The sequence below is a fragment of the Takifugu flavidus genome, chromosome 5 (assembly GCF_003711565.1).
Source record: "Takifugu flavidus isolate HTHZ2018 chromosome 5, ASM371156v2, whole genome shotgun sequence".
Lineage (NCBI taxonomy): Eukaryota > Metazoa > Chordata > Actinopteri > Tetraodontiformes > Tetraodontidae > Takifugu > Takifugu flavidus.
Window position 1 is genome coordinate 17,244,283 of NC_079524.1, and position 23,671 is coordinate 17,267,953.

Sequence of the window (23,671 nt, forward strand, 5' to 3'; positions counted from 1 at the left end):
ATTTCCCTGTTCATATCTGCGACTTGCAATTTAGAATTTGTCAATAAAACTATGCTATGACACAAACTACAGTTTAATAGACTGCTGTGCTCCTAAAAAGAGCAGCATTTGTGGCTCATAAACCTCACAGACACTGCTTTGCTCTTTAAACATTTTTATGATGGTGAATTTTTCAATCAAATATCTTCCGTTTGATAATGCCCAAAGCGGGATTCGAACTCTCCCTCTGGGGTCTTCAGGAGGTTTCAATCAGGTTGTCTGTTACAGCGATTCTCGACTGGCCCGCACCGGCCCGGGATCGATCCCTGGCCATGGCACATTGCTTTTAACTTGATTTCATTTATCGGAGTTGAATCTTGTTTGATTTTTTTGAAGACGTTTCACCTCTCATCCAAGAGCCGTTCTAGGCAGATTTGATGATATGACGCTCATAGGCTATATAGCCTTTTCTTTTTGGGGGGAATGGATTGGAGGCTGCTCCAACATTGACGTTTGGACTGTGACAAAGCAAAATGGACAACCTCCACCAGAATAAGTGTTTCAAGAAAATAAGTTTGAGTTGTATTAACTTCAAAAGGCCATTTTCTTGCGGCTGCTTCGCTTACGGCCATACCACCCTGAGAACGCCCGATCTCGTCCGATCTCGGAAGCTAAGCAGGGTCGGGCCTGGTTAGTACTTGGATGGGAGACCGCCTGGGAATACCAGGTGCTGTAAGCTTTTTGCACTCCTCCACTGGGTCAGCAGAGGCCGCCAGTGTTCCTGATAATTATCCAGCCAGATGTTATTCACTTCTTAAGTACTTCTAACATTGAGATTTAATGTTGCACTATTGTACATCGTTTTAGATTTAATATTTTATGAGCGTGTGTGTGTGTGTGTCGCAAGGATGATCGGCGGTGGAGGAGACAGAGGGAGACGGGAGCTTCTTTACTCCAAAAATTTATTTTTATTTTCCAAAAATAAAGTGGTGTCAGAAGATGCCAGGTTGAATCCATACAATAACATACAGACCCTGCACACTTTTACACACCACAACTTTGACTCTTTCTCCAACATTCTTTTTTCTCCAAAATAACAACCAACCAACTCAACATCCCACCCCGTCTGGGGTCTACTCCAGGGCTTCTATAGCTGTAGCCCTCCTACAGGTGAAACCAATTATCAAAATTATTACGCTAACTAATACATTTACAAACTCAAAATAACAATCGAACAGAAAATATAAAATATGCGTAAAACGCCCAAAACAAATTTCCACCATCAAAACCACCCAGTGCATAGTAAAATACATGTTCAACTTACTCTTCTAAAACACCCCCGCTAAAATAGATTGTGCCGTAGCACCTCGCGAAACCCCTCCATGTATACAATCATTGAACAGTCCATCGGTTTCCCCGAACCAGGAAGTATGTCCTGCTGGTGAGCTATTGAAATATTGGTGCTTTTGATAAATGACAAACAAATAAACCTTGATGCTTTTAAACAGCCATAGTGTGAGTGTGATTCTTTGGGCAACGTTAAACAGACGGGAGGTGACACGGTGAGGCAATATGACGCGCGTTGTTTACTTGGGTGGAACTAATTGGAACATAAATGCCGGTTGGCCATGCCGTGCATGTCGGCTACAATGTATTCCAATAAGAAGCGATGGTAAAAAGTGGTGTGTGTGAAATGCTTCAACCGAGAAAACCAAGACAGAACGGAATGGAAATGAAATGCAAACGTGTCGGCGTAAGTGGCACGGCTCACTCCGTGTGTGTGTGTGTCTGTGTACGTGTGTTTGTGTTTAAATAAAATTGAATTTCCCACTTTGGTCCACACTATTGTCAACATTTCTGTCTTCGCAAAAGCCAACTCAAGGCGGCAGAGTCCGGAATTGAAAACAATATCTAAAGAACTCAAGTATCATACTAACAACACTAATATTCCATCTGTCTATCCCCAACTGAATTAACTCCCCACCTATCTCATCAGAATATTTGTAACAGAATAAGCAGATAACGTAGCATTTCCCTGTTCATATCTGCGACTTGCAATTTAGAATTTGTCAATAAAACTATGCTATGACACAAACTACAGTTTAATAGACTGCTGTGCTCCTAAAAAGAGCAGCATTTGTGGCTCATAAACCTCACAGACACTGCTTTGCTCTTTAAACATTTTTATGATGGTGAATTTTTCAATCAAATATCTTCCGTTTGATAATGCCCAAAGCGGGATTCGAACTCTCCCTCTGGGGTCTTCAGGAGGTTTCTATCAGGTTGTCTGTTACAGCGATTCTCGACTGGCCCGCACCGGCCCGGGATCGATCCCTGGCCATGGCACATTGCTTTTAACTTGATTTCATTTATCGGAGTTGAATCTTGTTTGATTTGTTTGAAGACGTTTCACCTCTCATCCAAGAGCCGTTCTAGGCAGATTTGATGATATGACGCTCATAGGCTATATAGCCTTTTCTTTTGGGGGGAATGGATTGGAGGCTGCTCCAACATTGACGTTTGGACTGTGACAAAGCAAAATGGACAACCTCCACCAGAATAAGTGTTTCAAGAAAATAAGTTTGAGTTGTATTAACTTCAAAAGGCCATTTTCTTGCGGCTGCTCTCGCTTACGGCCATACCACCCTGAGAACGCCCGATCTCGTCCGATCTCGGAAGCTAAGCAGGGTCGGGCCTGGTTAGTACTTGGATGGGAGACCGCCTGGGAATACCAGGTGCTGTAAGCTTTTTGCACTCCTCCACTGGGTCAGCAGAGGCCGCCAGTGTTCCTGATAATTATCCAGCCAGATGTTATTCACTTCTTAAGTACTTCTAACATTGAGATTTAATGTTGCACTATTGTACATCGTTTTAGATTAATATTTTATGATGTGTGAGTGTGTGTGTGTGTGTGTGTGTGTGTGTGTGTGTGTGTGTGTGTGTCGCAAGGATGATCGGCGGTGGAGGAGACAGAGGGAGACGGGAGCTTCTTTACTCCAAAAATTTTTTTTATTTTCCAAAAATAAAGTGGTGTCAGAAGATGCCAGGTTGAATCCATACAATAACATACAGACCCTGCACACTTTTACACACCACAACTTTGACTCTTTCTCCAACAATTCTTTTTTCTCCAAAATAACAACCAACCAACTCAACATCCCCCCCCGTCTGGGGCTTACTCCAGGGCTTCTATAGCTGTAGCCCTCCTACAGGTGAAAACAATTATCAAAATTATTACGCTAACTAATACATTTACAAACTCAAAATAACAATCGAACAGAAAATATAAAATATGCGTAAAACGCCCAAAACAAATTTCCACCATCAAAACCACCCAGTGCATAGTAAAATACATGTTCATCTTACTCTTCTAAAACACCCCCGCTAAAATAGATTGTGCCGTAGCACCTCGCGAAACCCCTCCATGTATACAATCATTGAACAGTCCATCGGTTTCCCCGAACCAGGAAGTATGTCCTGCTGGTGAGCTATTGAAATATTGGTGCTTTTGATAAATGACAAACAAATAAACCTTGATGCTTTTAAACAGCCATAGTGTGAGTGTGATTCTTTGGGCAACGTTAAACAGACGGGAGGTGACACGGTGAGGCAATATGACGCGCGTTGTTTACTTGGGTGGAACTAATTGGAACATAAATGCCGGTTGGCCATGCCGTGCATGTCGGCTACAATGTATTCCAATAAGAAGCTATGGTAAAAAGTGGTGTGTGTGAAATGCTTCAACCGAGTAAACCAAGACAGAACGGAATGGAAATGAAATGCAAACGTGTCGGCGTAAGTGGCACGGCTCACTCCGTGCGTGTGTGTCTGTGTACGTGTGTTTGTGTTTAAATAAATTGAATTTCCCACTTTGGTCCACACTATTGTCAACATTTCTGTCTTCGCAAAAGCCAACTCAAGGCGGCAGAGTCCGGAATTGAAAACAATATCTAAAGAACTCAAGTATCATACTAACAACACTAATATTCCATCTGTCTATCCCCAACTGAATTAACTCCCCACCTATCTCATCAGAATATTTGTAACAGAATAAGCAGATAACGTAGCATTTCCCTGTTCATATCTGCGACTTGCAATTTAGAATTTGTCAATAAAACTATGCTATGACACAAACTACAGTTTAATAGACTGCTGTGCTCCTAAAAAGAGCAGCATTTGTGGCTCATAAACCTCACAGACACTGCTTTGCTCTTTAAACATTTTTATGATGGTGAATTTTTCAATCAAATATCTTCCGTTTGATAATGCCCAAAGCGGGATTCGAACTCTCCCTCTGGGGTCTTCAGGAGGTTTCAATCAGGTTGTCTGTTACAGCGATTCTCGACTGGCCCGCACCGGCCCGGGATCGATCCCTGGCCATGGCACATTGCTTTTAACTTGATTTCATTTATCGGAGTTGAATCTTGTTTGATTTTTTTGAAGACGTTTCACCTCTCATCCAAGAGCCGTTCTAGGCAGATTTGATGATATGACGCTCATAGGCTATATAGCCTTTTCTTTTTGGGGGGAATGGATTGGAGGCTGCTCCAACATTGACGTTTGGACTGTGACAAAGCAAAATGGACAACCTCCACCAGAATAAGTGTTTCAAGAAAATAAGTTTGAGTTGTATTAACTTCAAAAGGCCATTTCTTGCGGCTGCTCTCGCTTACGGCCATACCACCCTGAGAACGCCCGATCTCGTCCGATCTCGGAAGCTAAGCAGGGTCGGGCCTGGTTAGTACTTGGATGGGAGACCGCCTGGGAATACCAGGTGCTGTAAGCTTTTTGCACTCCTCCACTGGGTCAGCAGAGGCCGCCAGTGTTCCTGATAATTATCCAGCCAGATGTTATTCACTTCTTAAGTACTTCTAACATTGAGATTTAATGTTGCACTATTGTACATCGTTTTAGATTTAATATTTTATGAGCGTGTGTGTGTGTGTGTCGCAAGGATGATCGGCGGTGGAGGAGACAGAGGGAGACGGGAGCTTCTTTACTCCAAAAATTATTTTTATTTTCCAAAAATAAAGTGGTGTCAGAAGATGCCAGGTTGAATCCATACAATAACATACAGACCCTGCACACTTTTACACACCACAACTTTGACTCTTTCTCCAACAATTCTTTTTTCTCCAAAATAACAACCAACCAACTCAACATCCCACCCCGTCTGGGGTCTACTCCAGGGCTTCTATAGCTGTAGCCCTCCTACAGGTGAAACAATTATCAAAATTATTACGCTAACTAATACATTTACAAACTCAAAATAACAATCGAACAGAAAATATAAAATATGCGTAAAACGCCCAAAACAAATTTCCACCATCAAAACCACCCAGTGCATAGTAAAATACATGTTCAACTTACTCTTCTAAAACACCCCCGCTAAAATAGATTGTGCCGTAGCACCTCGCGAAACCCCTCCATGTATACAATCATTGAACAGTCCATCGGTTTCCCCGAACCAGGAAGTATGTCCTGCTGGTGAGCTATTGAAATATTGGTGCTTTTGATAAATGACAAACAAATAAACCTTGATGCTTTTAAACAGCCATAGTGTGAGTGTGATTCTTTGGGCAACGTTAAACAGACGGGAGGTGACACGGTGAGGCAATATGACGCGCGTTGTTTACTTGGGTGGAACTAATTGGAACATAAATGCCGGTTGGCCATGCCGTGCATGTCGGCTACAATGTATTCCAATAAGAAGCGATGGTAAAAAGTGGTGTGTGTGAAATGCTTCAACCGAGTAAACCAAGACAGAACGGAATGGAAATGAAATGCAAACGTGTCGGCGTAAGTGGCACGGCTCACTCCGTGTGTGTGTGTGTCTGTGTACGTGTGTTTGTGTTTAAATAAAATTGAATTTCCCACTTTGGTCCACACTATTGTCAACATTTCTGTCTTCGCAAAAGCCAACTCAAGGCGGCAGAGTCCGGAATTGAAAACAATATCTAAAGAACTCAAGTATCATACTAACAACACTAATATTCCATCTGTCTATCCCCAACTGAATTAACTCCCCACCTATCTCATCAGAATATTTGTAACAGAATAAGCAGATAACGTAGCATTTCCCTGTTCATATCTGCGACTTGCAATTTAGAATTTGTCAATAAAACTATGCTATGACACAAACTACAGTTTAATAGACTGCTGTGCTCCTAAAAAGAGCAGCATTTGTGGCTCATAAACCTCACAGACACTGCTTTGCTCTTTAAACATTTTTATGATGGTGAATTTTTCAATCAAATATCTTCCGTTTGATAATGCCCAAAGCGGGATTCGAACTCTCCCTCTGGGGTCTTCAGGAGGTTTCAATCAGGTTGTCTGTTACAGCGATTCTCGACTGGCCCGCACCGGCCCGGGATCGATCCCTGGCCATGGCACATTGCTTTTAACTTGATTTCATTTATCGGAGTTGAATCTTGTTTGATTTGTTTGAAGACGTTTCACCTCTCATCCAAGAGCCGTTCTAGGCAGATTTGATGATATGACGCTCATAGGCTATATAGCCTTTTCTTTTTGGGGGGAATGGATTGGAGGCTGCTCCAACATTGACGTTTGGACTGTGACAAAGCAAAATGGACAACCTCCACCAGAATAAGTGTTTCAAGAAAATAAGTTTGAGTTGTATTAACTTCAAAAGGCCATTTTCTTGCGGCTGCTCTCGCTTACGGCCATACCACCCTGAGAACGCCCGATCTCGTCCGATCTCGGAAGCTAAGCAGGGTCGGGCCTGGTTAGTACTTGGATGGGAGACCGCCTGGGAATACCAGGTGCTGTAAGCTTTTTGCACTCCTCCACTGGGTCAGCAGAGGCCGCCAGTGTTCCTGATAATTATCCAGCCAGATGTTATTCACTTCTTAAGTACTTCTAACATTGAGATTTAATGTTGCACTATTGTACATCGTTTTAGATTTAATATTTTATGAGTGTGTGTGTGTGTGTGTGTGTGTGTGTCGCAAGGATGATCGGCGGTGGAGGAGAGAGGGAGACGGGAGCTTCTTTACTCCAAAAATTTATTTTTATTTTCCAAAAATAAAGTGGTGTCAGAAGATGCCAGGTTGAATCCATACAATAACATACAGACCCTGCACACTTTTACACACCACAACTTTGACTCTTTCTCCAACAATTCTTTTTTCTCCAAAATAACAACCAACCAACTCAACATCCCACCCCGTCTGGGGCTTACTCCAGGGCTTCTATAGCTGTAGCCCTCCTACAGGTGAAAACAATTATCAAAATTATTACGCTAACTAATACATTTACAAACTCAAAATAACAATCGAACAGAAAATATAAAATATGCGTAAAACGCCCAAAACAAATTTCCACCATCAAAACCACCCAGTGCATAGTAAAATACATGTTCATCTTACTCTTCTAAAACACCCCCGCTAAAATAGATTGTGCCGTAGCACCTCGCGAAACCCCTCCATGTATACAATCATTGAACAGTCCATCGGTTTCCCCGAACCAGGAAGTATGTCCTGCTGGTGAGCTATTGAAATATTGGTGCTTTTGATAAATGACAAACAAATAAACCTTGATGCTTTTAAACAGCCATAGTGTGAGTGTGATTCTTTGGGCAACGTTAAACAGACGGGAGGTGACACGGTGAGGCAATATGACGCGCGTTGTTTACTTGGGTGGAACTAATTGGAACATAAATGCCGGTTGGCCATGCCGTGCATGTCGGCTACAATGTATTCCAATAAGAAGCTATGGTAAAAAGTGGTGTGTGTGAAATGCTTCAACCGAGTAAACCAAGACAGAACGGAATGGAAATGAAATGCAAACGTGTCGGCCTAAGTGGCACGGCTCACTCCGTGCGTGCGTGTGTGTCTGTGTACGTGTGGTTTGTGTTTAAATAAAATTGAATTTCCCACTTTGGTCCACACTATTGTCAACATTTCTGTCTTCGCAAAAGCCAACTCAAGGCGGCAGAGTCCGGAATTGAAAACAATATCTAAAGAACTCAAGTATCATACTAACAACACTAATATTCCATCTGTCTATCCCCAACTGAATTAACTCCCCACCTATCTCATCAGAATATTTGTAACAGAATAAGCAGATAACGTAGCATTTCCCTGTTCATATCTGCGACTTGCAATTTAGAATTTGTCAATAAAACTATGCTATGACACAAACTACAGTTTAATAGACTGCTGTGCTCCTAAAAAGAGCAGCATTTGTGGCTCATAAACCTCACAGACACTGCTTTGCTCTTTAAACATTTTTATGATGGTGAATTTTTCAATCAAATATCTTCCGTTTGATAATGCCCAAAGCGGGATTCGAACTCTCCCTCTGGGGTCTTCAGGAGGTTTCAATCAGGTTGTCTGTTACAGCGATTCTCGACTGGCCCGCACCGGCCCGGGATCGATCCCTGGCCATGGCACATTGCTTTTAACTTGATTTCATTTATCGGAGTTGAATCTTGTTTGATTTTTTTGAAGACGTTTCACCTCTCATCCAAGAGCCGTTCTAGGCAGATTTGATGATATGACGCTCATAGGCTATATAGCCTTTTCTTTTGGGGGGAATGGATTGGAGGCTGCTCCAACATTGACGTTTGGACTGTGACAAAGCAAAATGGACAACCTCCACCAGAATAAGTGTTTCAAGAAAATAAGTTTGAGTTGTATTAACTTCAAAAGGCCATTTTCTTGCGGCTGCTCTCGCTTACGGCCATACCACCCTGAGAACGCCCGATCTCGTCCGATCTCGGAAGCTAAGCAGGGTCGGGCCTGGTTAGTACTTGGATGGGAGACCGCCTGGGAATACCAGGTGCTGTAAGCTTTTTGCACTCCTCCACTGGGTCAGCAGAGGCCGCCAGTGTTCCTGATAATTATCCAGCCAGATGTTATTCACTTCTTCTTAAGTACTTCTAACATTGAGATTTAATGTTGCACTATTGTACATCGTTTTAGATTTAATATTTTATGAGCGTGTGTGTGTGTGTGTCGCAAGGATGATCGGCGGTGGAGGAGACAGAGGGAGACGGGAGCTTCTTTACTCCAAAAATTTTTTTTATTTTCCAAAAATAAAGTGGTGTCAGAAGATGCCAGGTTGAATCCATACAATAACATACAGACCCTGCACACTTTTACACACCACAACGTTGACTCTTTCTCCAACAATTCTTTTTTCTCCAAAATAACAACCAACCAACTCAACATCCCACCCCGTCTGGGGTCTACTCCAGGGCTTCTATAGCTGTAGCCCTCCTACAGGTGAAACCAATTATCAAAATTATTACGCTAACTAATACATTTACAAACTCAAAATAACAATCGAACAGAAAATATAAATATGCGTAAAACGCCCAAAACAAATTTCCACCATCAAAACCACCCAGTGCATAGTAAAATACATGTTCATCTTACTCTTCTAAAACACCCCCGCTAAAATAGATTGTGCCGTAGCACCTCGCGAAACCCCTCCATGTATACAATCATTGAACAGTCCATCGGTTTCCCCGAACCAGGAAGTATGTCCTGCTGGTGAGCTATTGAAATATTGGTGCTTTTGATAAATGACAAACAAATAAACCTTGATGCTTTTAAACAGCCATAGTGTGAGTGTGATTCTTTGGGCAACGTTAAACAGACGGGAGGTGACACGGTGAGGCAATATGACGCGCGTTGTTTACTTGGGTGGAACTAATTGGAACATAAATGCCGGTTGGCCATGCCGTGCATGTCGGCTACAATGTATTCCAATAAGAAGCTATGGTAAAAAGTGGTGTGTGTGAAATGCTTCAACCGAGTAAACCAAGACAGAACGGAATGGAAATGAAATGCAAACGTGTCGGCGTAAGTGGCACGGCTCACTCCGTGTGCGTGTGTGTCTGTGTAAGTGTGTTTGTGTTTAAATAAAATTGAATTTCCCACTTTGGTCCACACTATTGTCAACATTTCTGTCTTCGCAAAAGCCAACTCAAGGCGGCAGAGTCCGGAATTGAAAACAATATCTAAAGAACTCAAGTATCATACTAACAACACTAATATTCCATCTGTCTATCCCCAACTGAATTAACTCCCCACCTATCTCATCAGATATTTGTAACAGATAAGCAGATAACGTAGCATTTCCCTGTTCATATCTGCGACTTGCAATTTAGAATTTGTCAATAAAACTATGCTATGACACAAACTACAGTTTAATAGACTGCTGTGCTCCTAAAAAGAGCAGCATTTGTGGCTCATAAACCTCACAGACACTGCTTTGCTCTTTAAACATTTTTATGATGGTGAATTTTTCAATCAAATATCTTCCGTTTGATAATGCCCAAAGCGGGATTCGAACTCTCCCTCTGGGGTCTTCAGGAGGTTTCAATCAGGTTGTCTGTTACAGCGATTCTCGACTGGCCCGCACCGGCCCGGGATCGATCCCTGGCCATGGCACATTGCTTTTAACTTGATTTCATTTATCGGAGTTGAATCTTGTTTGATTTTTTTGAAGACGTTTCACCTCTCATCCAAGAGCCGTTCTAGGCAGATTTGATGATATGACGCTCATAGGCTATATAGCCTTTTCTTTTTGGGGGGAATGGATTGGAGGCTGCTCCAACATTGACGTTTGGACTGTGACAAAGCAAAATGGACAACCTCCACCAGAATAAGTGTTTCAAGAAAATAAGTTTGAGTTGTATTAACTTCAAAAGGCCATTTTCTTGCGGCTGCTTTCGCTTACGGCCATACCACCCTGAGAACGCCCGATCTCGTCCGATCTCGGAAGCTAAGCAGGGTCGGGCCTGGTTAGTACTTGGATGGGAGACCGCCTGGGAATACCAGGTGCTGTAAGCTTTTTGCACTCCTCCACTGGGTCAGCAGAGGCCGCCAGTGTTCCTGATAATTATCCAGCCAGATGTTATTCACTTCTTAAGTACTTCTAACATTGAGATTTAATGTTGCACTATTGTACATCGTTTTAGATTTATATTTTATGAGCGTGTGTGTGTGTGTGTCGCAAGGATGATCGGCGGTGGAGGAGACAGAGGGAGACGGGAGCTTCTTTACTCCAAAAATTTATTTTTATTTTCCAAAATAAAGTGGTGTCAGAAGATGCCAGTTGAATCCATACAATAACATACAGACCCTGCACACTTTTACACACCACAACTTTGACTCTTTCTCCAACAATTCTTTTTTCTCCAAAATAACACAACCAACTCAACATCCCACCCCGTCTGGGGTCTACTCCAGGGCTTCTATAGCTGTAGCCCTCCTACAGGTGAAACCAATTATCAAAATTATTACGCTAACTAATACATTTACAAACTCAAAATAACAATCGAACAGAAAATATAAAATATGCGTAAAACGCCCAAAACAAATTTCCACCATCAAAACCACCCAGTGCATAGTAAAATAAATGTTCATCTTACTCTTCTAAAACACCCCCCGCTAAAATAGATTGTGCCGTAGCACCTCCTCGCGAAACCCCTCCATGGATACAATCATTGAACAGTCCATCGTTTCCCCGAACCAGGAAGTATGTCCTGCTGGTGAGCTATTGAAATATTGGTGCTTTTGATAAATGACAAACAAATAAACCTTGATGCTTTTAAACAGCCATAGTGTGAGTGTGATTCTTTGGGCAACGTTAAACAGACGGGAGGTGACACGGTGAGGCAATATGACGCTTGTTTACTTGAGTGGAAATAATTGTAACATAAATGCCGGTTGGCCATGCCGTGCATGTCGGCTACATTGTATTCCAATAAGAAGCTATGGTAAAAAGTGGTGGTGTGAAATGCTTCAACCGAGTAAACCAAGACGGAATGGAAATGAAATGCAAACGTGTCGGCGTAAGTGGCACGGCTCACTCCGTGCGTGCGTGTGTGTGTGTATGCGTGTTTGTGTTTGTGTTTAAATAAAATTGAATTTCCCACTTTGGTCCACACGATTGGCAACATTTCTGTCTTCGCAAAAGCCAACTCAAGGCGGCAGAGTCCGGAATTGAAAACAATATCTAAAGAACTCAAGTATCATACTAACAACACTAATGTCTGTGTAAATTCTCAGTCATCAGGTCATTGTATCCAAGGTAGTTTTCTCTGTCAACTGGACTGGGTTTCTTCTCTTGAAGACGTTCGCGCCTTCTATCCAGAAGGCTTCTTCAGTTCTGAAATCGCTTGGGAGAGAGCTTGAAAATATATGCAAATGGTCCACAGGGCTATATATTTTCAAGCTCTCTCCCAAGCGATTTCAGAACTGAAGAAGCCTTCTGGATAGAGGCGAAACGTCTTCAAGAGAAGAAACCCAGTCCAGTTGACAGAGAAAACTACCTTGGATAACAACACTAATATTCCATCTGTCTATCCCCAACTGAATTAACTCCACACCTATCTCATCAGATTATTTGTAACAGAATAAGCAGATAACGTAGCATTTCCCTGTTCATATCTGCTACTTGCAATTTAGAATTTGTCAATAAAACTATGCTATGACACAACTACAGTTTAATAGACTGCTGTGCTCCTAAAAGAACAGCATTTGTGGCTCATAAACCTCACAGACACTGCTTTGCTCTTTAAACATTTTCATAATCGTGAATTTTTCAATCAAATATCTTCCGTTTGATAATGCCCAAAGCGGGATTCGAACTCTCCCTCTGGGGTCTTCAGGAGGTTTCAATCAGGTTGTCTGTTACAGCGATTCTCGACTGGCCCGCACCGGCCTGGGATCGATCCCCGGCCATGGCACATTGCGTTTAACTTGATTTCATTTATCGGAGTTGAATCTTGTTTGATTTTTTTGAAGACGTTTCACCTCTCATCCAAGAGCCGTTCTAGGCAGATTTGATGAGATGACGCTCATAGGCTATATAGCCTTTTCTTTTTGGGGGGAATGGATTGGAGGCTGCTCCAACACTGACGTTTGGACTGTGACAAAGCAAAAGGGACAACCTCCACCAGAATTAAGATTAAGATTAAGATGGACTTTATTCATCCCCGTGGGGAAATTGAATTATAGTAGCAGCGAATGCAGAGTAAAGAGACAGAAAAAAAATAATACAGATAAGATTAGAATGTTATAAGCATATATACAGCATATATTATAAGCATATATATAATATATACATAATATAATATATACATATTATAAGCATAATAAGCATATATACATAAATATAGAATACATTAGAATAAAATTACAACATAAACATTACACAATTATTGTTGAGTTGGTTTGAGTGAATTGTACAGTTTAATGGCGGACGGCAGGAATGACTTCCTGTACCGTTCCTTAGAGCAGCGAGGCTGCAGGAGTCTGTTGCTGAAGCTGCTCCTCAGTTTGTCCACTGTGTTATGGAGGGGGTGGGAGGGACTGTCCATGATTGTCCGCAGTTTCAACACCATCCTGTCCCTCACCACCTCGTCCAAGTTATCAAGTCTACAGCCAACAACAGACCTGCCTTTTTGATGAGTTTGTTGAGTCTGTTGGCATCCTTTGCTTTAATGCCTGCACCCCAGCACACTGCAGCAAAGAAGATGGTGCTAGCCATGACAGACTGGTAGAACATCTGGAGCATCCTGCTGCAAACACTGAAGGACCTGAGTCTCCTGAGGAAATAGAGTCTGCTCATGGCCTTCTTGTAGACAGCATCGGTGTTTGTGGACCACTCCAGTTTATTGTCCAGCTGAACACCCAGGAACCTGTAAGATGGGACTATTTCCACGTCCTTCCCACTGATGCAGACTGGGGAGGGTGGGGACTTGCTTTTTCTGAAATCCACCACCATCTCCTTCGTCTTGGTCACGTTGAGCTGCAGAAGGTTCTCCCTGCTCCACCTGACAAAACTCTCCACAAGGTCCCTGTATTCATCCTCCTGTCCATTCTCCACACACCCGACTATGACTGTGTCATCCGAGTACTTCTGGAGATGACATGTCTCAGAGTGGTACTGGAAGTCGGCTGTGTAGGTGGTGAACAGGAATGGGGAGAGCACAGTTCCTTGAGGAGCTCCTGTGTTGCTCATCAGGGGGTCGGACACACAGCTCCGCAGTCTCACAAACTGTGGCCGACCTGTCAGGTAGTCCTCGATCCAAGAAACAAGGGGAGCATCCATCTGCATCTTCTCCAACTTCGCCCTCAGCAGTCTTGGCTGGATGGTATTGAAGGCAGAAGAGAAGTCGAAGAACATGACCCGCACTGTGGTGTTTAGTCTGTCCAAGGAGGAGTAAGCCCTCTGCAGCAGGTATATCACTGCGTCATCAACCCCCACCTTGGGCTGATGGGCAAACTGCAGAGGGTCCTGAAAGGGGCTCACCAGAGGTCTGAGGTGTGACAGCACCAGCCGCTCCATGACCTTCATAATGTGGGAGGTCAGTGCTATTGGCCTGTAGTCACTCGGTGCCACAGGATGGGTCTTCTTTGGCACCGGGACCAGGCAGGATGTCTTCCAAAGCACTGGGATCCTCTGAAGATGAAGGCTCTGGTTGAACAGGTGCTGCAGTATTCCACACAGCTGCCTGGAGCAGTTCCTCAGCACTCGTGGGCTGATGCCGTCCGGTCCGGCAGCCTTTCTCTGGTTGAGCCTCTCCAGCTCTCTCTTCACCTGGCCAGACGTGAAGGACAGTCCTGTCGGGGGGATGGGTGACATGCTGGGATCCATGTAGGGTGTCAGCAGGGGGGAGGGGGAAGAAGTTGGCAGAGGTGTTAGGGGCTCTGGGAGGTGTGAAGGGGATCCATTGTTATCCAGAGGAATATTGGGACAGCTGGGGGAGGGGGAGCTAGAATCAAACCTGTTGAAAAACTGGTTCAACTCATTGGCTTGGTCCACGTTCCCATCAGCTGAGCGTATTCCTTTCTTCTGGAAGCCAGTGATCGTCCTCATCCCACTCCAAACATCCCTGGTCTGGTTCCTCTCCAGTCTCTCCTCCAGCTTCTTCTTGTAGGCGTCCTTGCTCTCCTTCAGACTGCGTTTCAGTTCGTTCTGTACACTCCTGAGCTCAGCCGGGTCCCCAGCAGTGAAGGCCCTCTTCTTCTTATTCAAAAGGGCCTCCAGGTCACTTGTCACCCATGGTTTGTTGTTTGGGTAACAGCGTACCTTCTTGGTGGGGACGGAGTTCTCAGTGCAGAACTTGATGTAGTCGGAAACACAGTCTGTCAGTCCATCCAGGTCCTCACCATGTGGTTCACAGAGAGCAGACCAGTTGGTGGTCTCCAGTATTTTATAGGGAAGTGAAATAATGTTTGGACCTCTTATCAGGCAAAGAGAAAGTTGCTAAGAACTGCTCTAAAAACACCACCTCAGGGGGACTATATCCAAATCTCTCCGTTTACTGATGGGACGTTGAAACGTCAATACGCGGATTCATACATTTAGAACTGGACGTTGCACCAGAACTGGAAGCGCGGACTGATACATTTTAAACAGCGGTCCTGCTTCAGCCTTCCGGGGCTTCATAACAAAATACGAAAAATACGAAAATTTTAATTTTGGAAACATTGTTGTCGGTTGTTCAACTTGCCGGCTTTTGCAAAACTGCTAAATACGCGCTAGCATGCATGTTTTAAGCTACCGTAGCGGTATGTTTTACCATGCCGGCGCCCTATAATCCGGAGTGCCTGATGTGTGTGTAAATACAAAAATAGCACCCGTAACTGAGGCTGCACCTTTTAATACGGTGCGCCCTTTGGTCGTGAACATACGGTATATAGAACATAGGGCGCGTTTGTGTGTGATATCACTCCGCGTCTGCGCAACAACAACCTCCTATCTTTAGTATTGCTGCGCCAACCGGTGGTCTTTTGGGTTGAGGATAACGGTGATCTATATGTACCTATATGTAGCTATAGCGTCATTGGCCTCCACTCCAGCCACTCCTGGTAGTTCCTCAAAAACACTGAGTTTCTAGTGGATGCACAATCTGTGGAAGCCAACATAGAAACTTCTGAAGAGCCAAAGTTCTTGCAACAACAATATAGTCCCCAATTAGCTTGTTTTGTTATCACACGACCCCGTCCCCATTATCTTAAGAGAATATAAAAGAATGAGTGGAGACAGAAGAGAGAATGAGACGTTTTTGGCGCGTGTCGCTCTTGATTTAGTGTTTATTTTTGCAGTAAACTTAAAGGAGGCCTTTACACTTTATGTTTGATTAAATTTAAGCTGATATTCCATTCTTGACATCTTTAAATTTACAGTATTCATGGGAGATTTATTTGGTCATTTTGCTTCTTTTTATTTCCTATTTCCCACATTTATTCATAGTTTTTATTAGATTGCAATAAATCCTATAACATTGAACAGATTGACTAAAGTCAAATGAGCTGCGGTTCCCACCGATAGCCGTCATTCTGATGGGTTTTTGCTGGCTGCAGCTGAAATATTCCAATGCTCCATGTCACAGAGACAGTAAATACTAAACCCTAAAGATTCTGAAGGCATGATGTAAAATAGTAACGTATAATACAGACATTTGAAGAGACATTTAAGAGAATGTTTCCATGCTTATAAGAGTGGCCGAGGAGCCATTTAGAACTTTATAAAGATGCATTGTGTGATACCAGGAACTAATTTAACTTCAAGGCGAAGCTGCTTCTGCTTTGTCGACCATCGACTGATCTCCTGAAAGTCCAACAGCGCTTTTTAAAAACTGAATTCTTCATCTATGGAGGGAGTAGACGGCAGATGTTTCCACAGATGCTCTTCACCAGTGGTCAGTGAGTGATGCAGCAGATGAGCGGGAGTTGACTGGCTTCTACCAGAAATGTCTCAATGTCTCCAGCCCATAGTGTGGATTCTCTACGAGATCAGACAGCAGCTTCACTCCTGAATCCTGCAGCTGGTTCTCACTCAGGTCCAGTTCTCTGAGATGGGAGGGATTGGACCTCAGCGCCGAGGCCAGAGAGCCACAGCTGATCTCTGATAAACTGCAGTTAATCAATTTGAAAAATGCAGGATGAGGTTATACGGTGCAGGTCTGCATGTTATCTGCGTCAGTACTAAACCTACGTTAGTTCTTAGTTGGGTCAGACCTGAATTCACGATATTACAAGGAATTTTTTTAATGTGGTGCATCACAGCAGTGTTGAGAACAGCCTCACTTCACCATCTTAGCAGCTGGTATATAGGTAGAAAAATGAAGACTGACCTGAGCCTCTCCAGTTTACAGTTTGGACTCTCCAGTCCAGAACAGAGCCGCTTCACTCCTGAATCCTTCAACGTGTTGAGGCTCAGGTCCAGAACCCTCAGATGGGAGTGGTTGGACTTCAGAGCTGAGGCCACAGAATCACAGCTGGTCTCTGATAAACTGCAGCCACTTAGGCTAAAATAACAATTATTTTGAGAGAAGACAAATAAAAATCAACATGTACCAGAGCAAAACACAGCTTACAAGCAACAAACCTCTGGTCCTGCACTGGCTTATCTGCCGTATGTTCCTATTTTGGGTTCTTTCAGGGCGGTTGGACAAGATCTACACCGTATGTAAAGTGTGTGTGGGTCAAAATACCTTCCAAGTTTGTGAGACCACATTTCTCAATAGCACTCAACTCTTGTCAGGAGTTGGGACAAAGCGACCCACTCCTGACAGCTTGTGGGCGATGCTGCAGCGACCTGCAATCCCTACACTCTCTGGTGAAACCAAATCAAAGGTTTTAGACACTGCTGGATGCTGGAAGGGTGGCTATAGTCTGGACGCATAGTTCCCCTGACTGCACATTTCTCCAACAATGATTGGCAGCTGGTGTCCCTTGTTCTCCAGATGAGAGAAGGAAAGAGAGCCCCCCCACAGTGTGTTTGATTGCCCCACTGCAAGCTCAATGCTGCCAGAAAACATTGCAGGAGCATCAATTCCCCTCAGGGCATCAACAAGGACCTCAGGAAAAGGTGCAGCTGCCACCTACTAGAGACAAGCACACTGAGCTGAGATTCAAAGCCCTCTCCTCCCAAGAGAAGAGCTTGTTTGTTGGAGGCTCTTCTGGGCGATACCTGGTGCCACAGCTCCAGCTCCGCCCGTCTCTGGAGCTGAGGTGGAGCTTAGCAAGTTTCATGGTTCTCCACCACTTCCTCTCGCTGAGGACCTTCTCAGCTGGTGGTTTCTGCTCCACCTTCCAAGTTGAGCAGGTGATACTTCTGCATTCCTGCCACCAGTGTCTCTGCAGAAAGAGTCTTCTCTACTGTTTTATATTAGATTGTATAAAATTAGGATTTTTGGCTGATGTCTTAGATGTTGTTGACTAAGAGCAGGTTTTACTTTAATAACATAGAAAGATTCGATGAGAAGAGCAAATGTATTATTTATGAGCTACTTCCACTACTATTATATACACATACTTCCATATTGTCTTAGATTGCAAGCTGCATTTATTGCATCGTTCATAGAAAGTCATATTTGTGAGGAGAAAAACTCCAATAAGGTCATTTTCTTTAATGACCATTACAACAGAAGGAGGCGATGAACAAACAGATTTATATAAAAATGTGTAAAAACGTATGGATGGAAACCTTTTTAAAATGGTTGCATTGTGTAGAATCGGTGTAGAATCAACTTCTGATTTGGACTCCAATGGAAGTGAGGTGCAACAATTGTGGATGCTGAAAGCTTCAGATCTTCATGAAGGTTTCTGTGGTTGGACTGACCTGCTGCCCCTTTAAGAGGGAGGCAGGTTTGGGCTTCTGGCTGGAATGAAGCCACCTAAGATGAGAATGACTGCAGGCTTTCGGTACCAAGGTTTAACAGGGTGCTCACTTCACACTTGGGCTTTTCTCTTTTTTGGGATGGCTTTTCTCAGTCGAGAAGGGGCATGGCACACTGCAGCAGCTTTCTTTTTGGGTTTTCAAGTTTTCCTTCTGATCTTTAAAAGACAGGAAGAACCATTTTTGATTGGTCTGAATGTTTGGGCGGTTTTGTGGCCAGCCTAAAATAACACAAGACAAATCTACAACTGATACTTCCTTTCTAGTCATTGATGACCATCCTCACATGGGACAGATTTCCACAACCAATTTAATACTGCAAATCTGTCCTGTGTGGTCTTTTTCTGAGAACTGTAACACTACGTTTATAACAAAGATCAAACATGTAAACATTTATTGTCTAACTAGTTACACCTGGGAAAGTACTGGATCATCTCTGACTGACCTGAGAGTCTCCAGCTCACAGAGAGGATCCTGGAGAAAACCACAGAGCCGCTTCACTCCTGGATCCTTCAGCTGGTTCCCACTCAGGTCCAGAACCCTCAGATGGGAGGGATTGGACCTCAGCGCCGAGGCCAGAGAGCCACAGCTGATCTCTGATAACCAGCAGCCACTCAGTCTGGATAAGGAATCATGGCAAGAAATGATCTCTTATTGGAGGAAAAGTCATATTACACTTGCTCAAAATCATTATTTCATTTTATTTCATTATTTAATCAGGGCCCTTGGAGTCAGGAGAGCTCTGGCCCCCCACTGATAAACTGGGATATTACAGCAACAACATAGTTAAAAAGTATCGATAAAATTGACTTTCAATGGCTCATTTAAATTCATACTACACTTCTCTTCTCCAAAAGTCAATGGAGTTTATCTTGAAGCCTTTCATTGTTTAGTTGTTATGTCGAAGATAAAAGAAAGCTGACCTGAGAGTCTCCAGCTCACAGAGAGGATCCTGGAGAAAACCACAGAGCAGCTTCACTCCTGGATCCTTCAGCTGGTTCCAACTCAGGTCCAGAACCCTCAGATGGGAGGGATTGGACCTCAGCGCCGAGGCCAGAGAGACACAGCTGATCTCTGATAACCTGCAGTCACTCAGTCTGGAAAAGGAATAAATGGGGCAAATAAAAACACATTTCTAAATCTGAAAATGAAGAGAAAAGCAGAAAATGTAAAGAAATTTAGAAAGACCAACAGAGGCCTCCTGACCTGAGCGTCTCCAGTCTGCAGTTTGGATGCATCATTGCAGAAGACAGTAACTTTACGTCGGTATCTGTCAGGTTAAGGTTCGTGCTTAAGCTCAGCTCCCGTAGATGAGAAGGGTTTGACGTCATTGCTGAGGCCACAACTTCCCAATGACTCGTTGAAAGAAAACTACCAGACAGTCTGTTGTGTATGAAACAAAAATAGTGAGTCAAACTTTGGGATTTCTAATCAACTTATCTGAGAATCTACCTCAACACAAATGTAGCTCATTTCCTGGAAAAGCTAAATTCAACACCGTAGAGCAACAGTTTGAACGACCATCAGATCTGAAATGCAACTGAATTATTCTCAACATTTGTCTTATTTTAGAACAGCTCATAATTACTCAATATTTAAAATGATTATAGCAAATGGTTTAAAGAAACGTGCATCTTTTTATCTGTCTATCGGCTCTTTGGATATTTTGCATTTCATCCAATTTGTACGATGGTGCGTCAAGTCTTAATTCAGCGATCCGATCGATGACATCAGAGTCTCTGGTTGCATCGATTGCCCTCAGCTTCTGTTATATCTGCCTGTTTCCCTTCAAATCATTTTCACTGCACCTTTTGTTGCTAGTGATGAAGTTGCCACCTAACGGGGGTGGAAAGGCTCAAACAACTTTGTGGGTCACATAAAGGCTCCAAACGGAACCGCCACAAAGACCTAAAACACCCATTTAAACCAACGAGGCCGGCTGTTTTTACGTTGAACAAATGAAGCAAAATAGTCACGTGTCATTAGTTAAAATGTGTTTTTCTGTTGTTTGAATACGATGTATACAAACAAACAAAAGTGATTTAATGACATGACAGTAATTTCATGATAGTCAGTTAACTTGTGGCTCCTATTATTCCTGCCTTATGTTGGTTTGTCTGGATTGACCTTTGAACTTATATCCAGCCAGTGTTGAACATTTCTGGATGAATTGTTGTTTGTTTTAATTTATGGACGCTGCAATGGAGATAAAGAATTGAAGGAATGACCACTGGAGGGGGTATTGCTACCTGACATGATCCACTCGCTTGATTTAAACGCCAATGTCCGGCCCCAAAAATCTTTACTTACTCGGCCTTCCTGCAGTTCCTCACAGCTGGAATCAGGCGACGTCGTCCCTCCTCTGAGGTGTTGTACTGCTGCAGGTTCAGCTCATCCAGAACCTCCTCTGACATCTGCAGCAGGTAGGCCAGAGCTGAACAGTGGATCTCTGACAGTCTCCTCTGTGATTTCTTCTCTGACTTCAGGAACTCTTGGATCTCCTGATGGACTGACTGATCCTTCATCTCCATCAGACAGTGGAAGATGTTGATGCTTCTGCCTGGGGAGATTCTATCACTGTTCTCCTCCTTCAGGTTGTTGAGGACCTTCTGGATGGTTTTTGGGTGGTTCTCCGTCTGATCCAACAGTCCACCCAAGATCCTCTGATTGGACTCCAGAGAGAGACCATGAAGGAAGCGAACAAACAAGTCCAGGTGGCCATTTTCACTTTTGAGAGATTTCATTAGTGCTCTCCTGAGGAAGTCATCAAGAGATGTGACTGGATCGTAATTTGTAAACAACCCAACCAACCTTTTTAGGAACTGATTTATAACCACTGTGTCTTTCCTGGTGTAACGGTGGAACATGTAGACGGCAGCCAGAAACTCCTGAATGCTCAGATGAACAAAGCAGTAGACTGATTTCTGGAAGATCACACTCTCTCTTTTGAAGATCTCTGTACAAACTCCTGAGTACACCGACACCTCGGAGACGTCCAGTCCACATCGCTCCAGGTCTTCAGAGTAGAACATGATGTTTCCTTTCTCCAGATGTTCAAACGCCAGCCGACCCAACTTCAGAAGGAGTTCTTTATCAGCCTCAGTCAGTTCCTCTGGTCTCTGCTTTCCTCCATACTTCTGCTTCTTCCTCTTCATCTGAACCCTCAGGAAGTGTGAGTAGAGGTCAGTCAGGGTTTTGGGCAGCTCTCCTCTCTGGTCTCTGGTCATCATGTCCTCCAGAACTGTAGCAGTGATCCAGCAGAAAACTGGGATCAGACACATGATGTGGAGGCTCCTGGAGGCCTTGATGTGTGAGATGATTCTCTTGGACAGATCTTCATCACTGAACCTCCTCCTGAAGTACTCCTCCTTCTGGGAGTCAGTGAAGCCTCGTACTTCTGTGATCCTGTCAACACACGAGGGAGGAATCTGATGGGCTGCTGCAGGTCTGGAGGTGATCCAGATGAGAGCTGAGGGAAGCAGGTTCCCCTGGATGAGGTTCACCAGGAGCACCTCAACTGACGATACTTGTGTGACATCAGAGATGACCTGATGCTTGTTGAAACCCAGTGAAAATCTGCTTTCATCCAGGCCATCAAAGATGAACAGAAGTTTCCAGACAGTCAGATCTTCTGCTCTGATCTTCTGTAATGTTGGATGGAAAACATGAAGCAGTGAGAGAAGACTGTGCTGCTCATCTCTGATCAAGTTCAGCTCCCTCCATGAGAGCGGAAGCACCAGACTGATGTCTTGGTTCTCCAAACCTTCTGCCCAGTCCAGACTGAACTTCTGCACTGAGAAGGTTTTTCCAACGCCGGCGACACCGTTGGTCAGAACCACTCTGATGTGTCTCTGTTGCTCAGATAAGACTTTGAAGATGTCCTGGCACTTGATTGGAGTGTCCTGGATGTTCTTCTTGGAGGTTCTCTCAAGCTGGCTCACCTCATGTTGTGTGTCCACCTCCTCACTTTGTCCCTCAGTGATGTAGAGCTCAGTGTAGATCTTGTTCAGCAGGGTTCCACTTCCTGCTTCATGAGTTCCTTCAGTCACATGTTCACATCTTCTCTTCAGACTCATCTTATGACCTTCGATCACCTCCTGCAGTTCACCACCCTCTGAAACAAACAATCTTTTAAATCCTTTTACAATTGTCATCTACAGCAGTAACACAGATGTCCTCAACTGGAAAATATTCTGTCATGTTTGAATGATCGAAGCAACAGTTGGGTAATGACCCATCTTACTGTCAATTTGAAATGTTATGTCTTCTTATGTACACCTATTCTTTTATTTCATTGGGTTTCAATGTAATTTAGTCTATAACAACCATTTCCATGTCTTCCAAGAGTTTGCTTGGACTAAACAGCTGGTAAAAGCTGGATGATATTTAGAAAAACACATCAAACCTTCTCCAAACACATCATACTCAGCAGACCCATTGTCCTGTAAAGGTCACCTGTCTTCAGCTCTTTAACACTTTCCAGAACTAAATGACTAAATGTTGCTAAATACTGTCTAAGCATTTAGGAAGGTCTTCAGAGGGTTTGGTTCCAGTGGAACCAAACAAGTGCTCTCTGGATCTTCTCTTGCACATTGTAAATACACAAGTTGTTCCTTTATTCCGACCCAAAAGCATCTTATAAATACAAATGTACGAGCTTACGTGAGACGCTGTTGTTCAGGTCGGCGGTCTGCAGTTCAGTTCTCCGTTTGTTTTCACCCTTGGGACAGGAGGAATCTCCAATGGAAGCAGACCGTTTCTGATAGCTGTCAAAAATGGGAATAGTGGTTATACAGTGGGGCAAAAAAGTATTTAGTCAGTCACCAATTGTGCAAGTTCTCCCACTTAAAAAGATGAGAGAGGCCAGTAATTTTCTCAACTATGAGAGACAAAATGGGGGGAAAGAATCCAGGAAATCACATTGTAGGATTTTTAATGAATTAATTGGTAAATTCCTCAGTAAAATAAGTATTTGGTCACCTACAAACAAGCAAGATTTCTGGCTCTCACAGACCTGTAACTT

General features: G+C 43.5%; 1 protein-coding gene and 6 non-coding genes across 7 annotated transcripts in view; 6 read left to right on the forward strand and 1 right to left on the reverse strand.

The window, feature by feature from the left end:
• The window catches only part of LOC130525977 (uncharacterized), a 242,442-nt gene that overhangs the window by 212,771 nt on the left and 6,000 nt on the right, over positions 1-23,671 (reverse strand). Inside the window, 5 exon segments of the mRNA XM_057033300.1 lie at positions 19,094-19,267; positions 19,572-19,745; positions 19,855-20,031; positions 20,959-22,762; positions 23,311-23,414. Coding sequence (XP_056889280.1) covers positions 19,094-19,267; positions 19,572-19,745; positions 19,855-20,031; positions 20,959-22,762; positions 23,311-23,414 — 2,433 coding nt within the window.
• On the forward strand, positions 600-718 carry LOC130526617 (5S ribosomal RNA). Its single transcript, XR_008950824.1, has one exon. It is a non-coding gene; the product is annotated as a 5S ribosomal RNA (ribosomal RNA).
• Positions 2,608-2,726, forward strand: LOC130526587 (5S ribosomal RNA). Its single transcript, XR_008950798.1, has one exon. It is a non-coding gene; the product is annotated as a 5S ribosomal RNA (ribosomal RNA).
• Positions 4,647-4,765, forward strand: LOC130526588 (5S ribosomal RNA). Its single transcript, XR_008950799.1, has one exon. It is a non-coding gene; the product is annotated as a 5S ribosomal RNA (ribosomal RNA).
• Positions 6,655-6,773, forward strand: LOC130526589 (5S ribosomal RNA). Its single transcript, XR_008950800.1, has one exon. It is a non-coding gene; the product is annotated as a 5S ribosomal RNA (ribosomal RNA).
• LOC130526590 (5S ribosomal RNA) lies at positions 8,675-8,793 on the forward strand. The gene has a single exon (XR_008950801.1). It is a non-coding gene; the product is annotated as a 5S ribosomal RNA (ribosomal RNA).
• LOC130526591 (5S ribosomal RNA) lies at positions 10,684-10,802 on the forward strand. The gene has a single exon (XR_008950802.1). It is a non-coding gene; the product is annotated as a 5S ribosomal RNA (ribosomal RNA).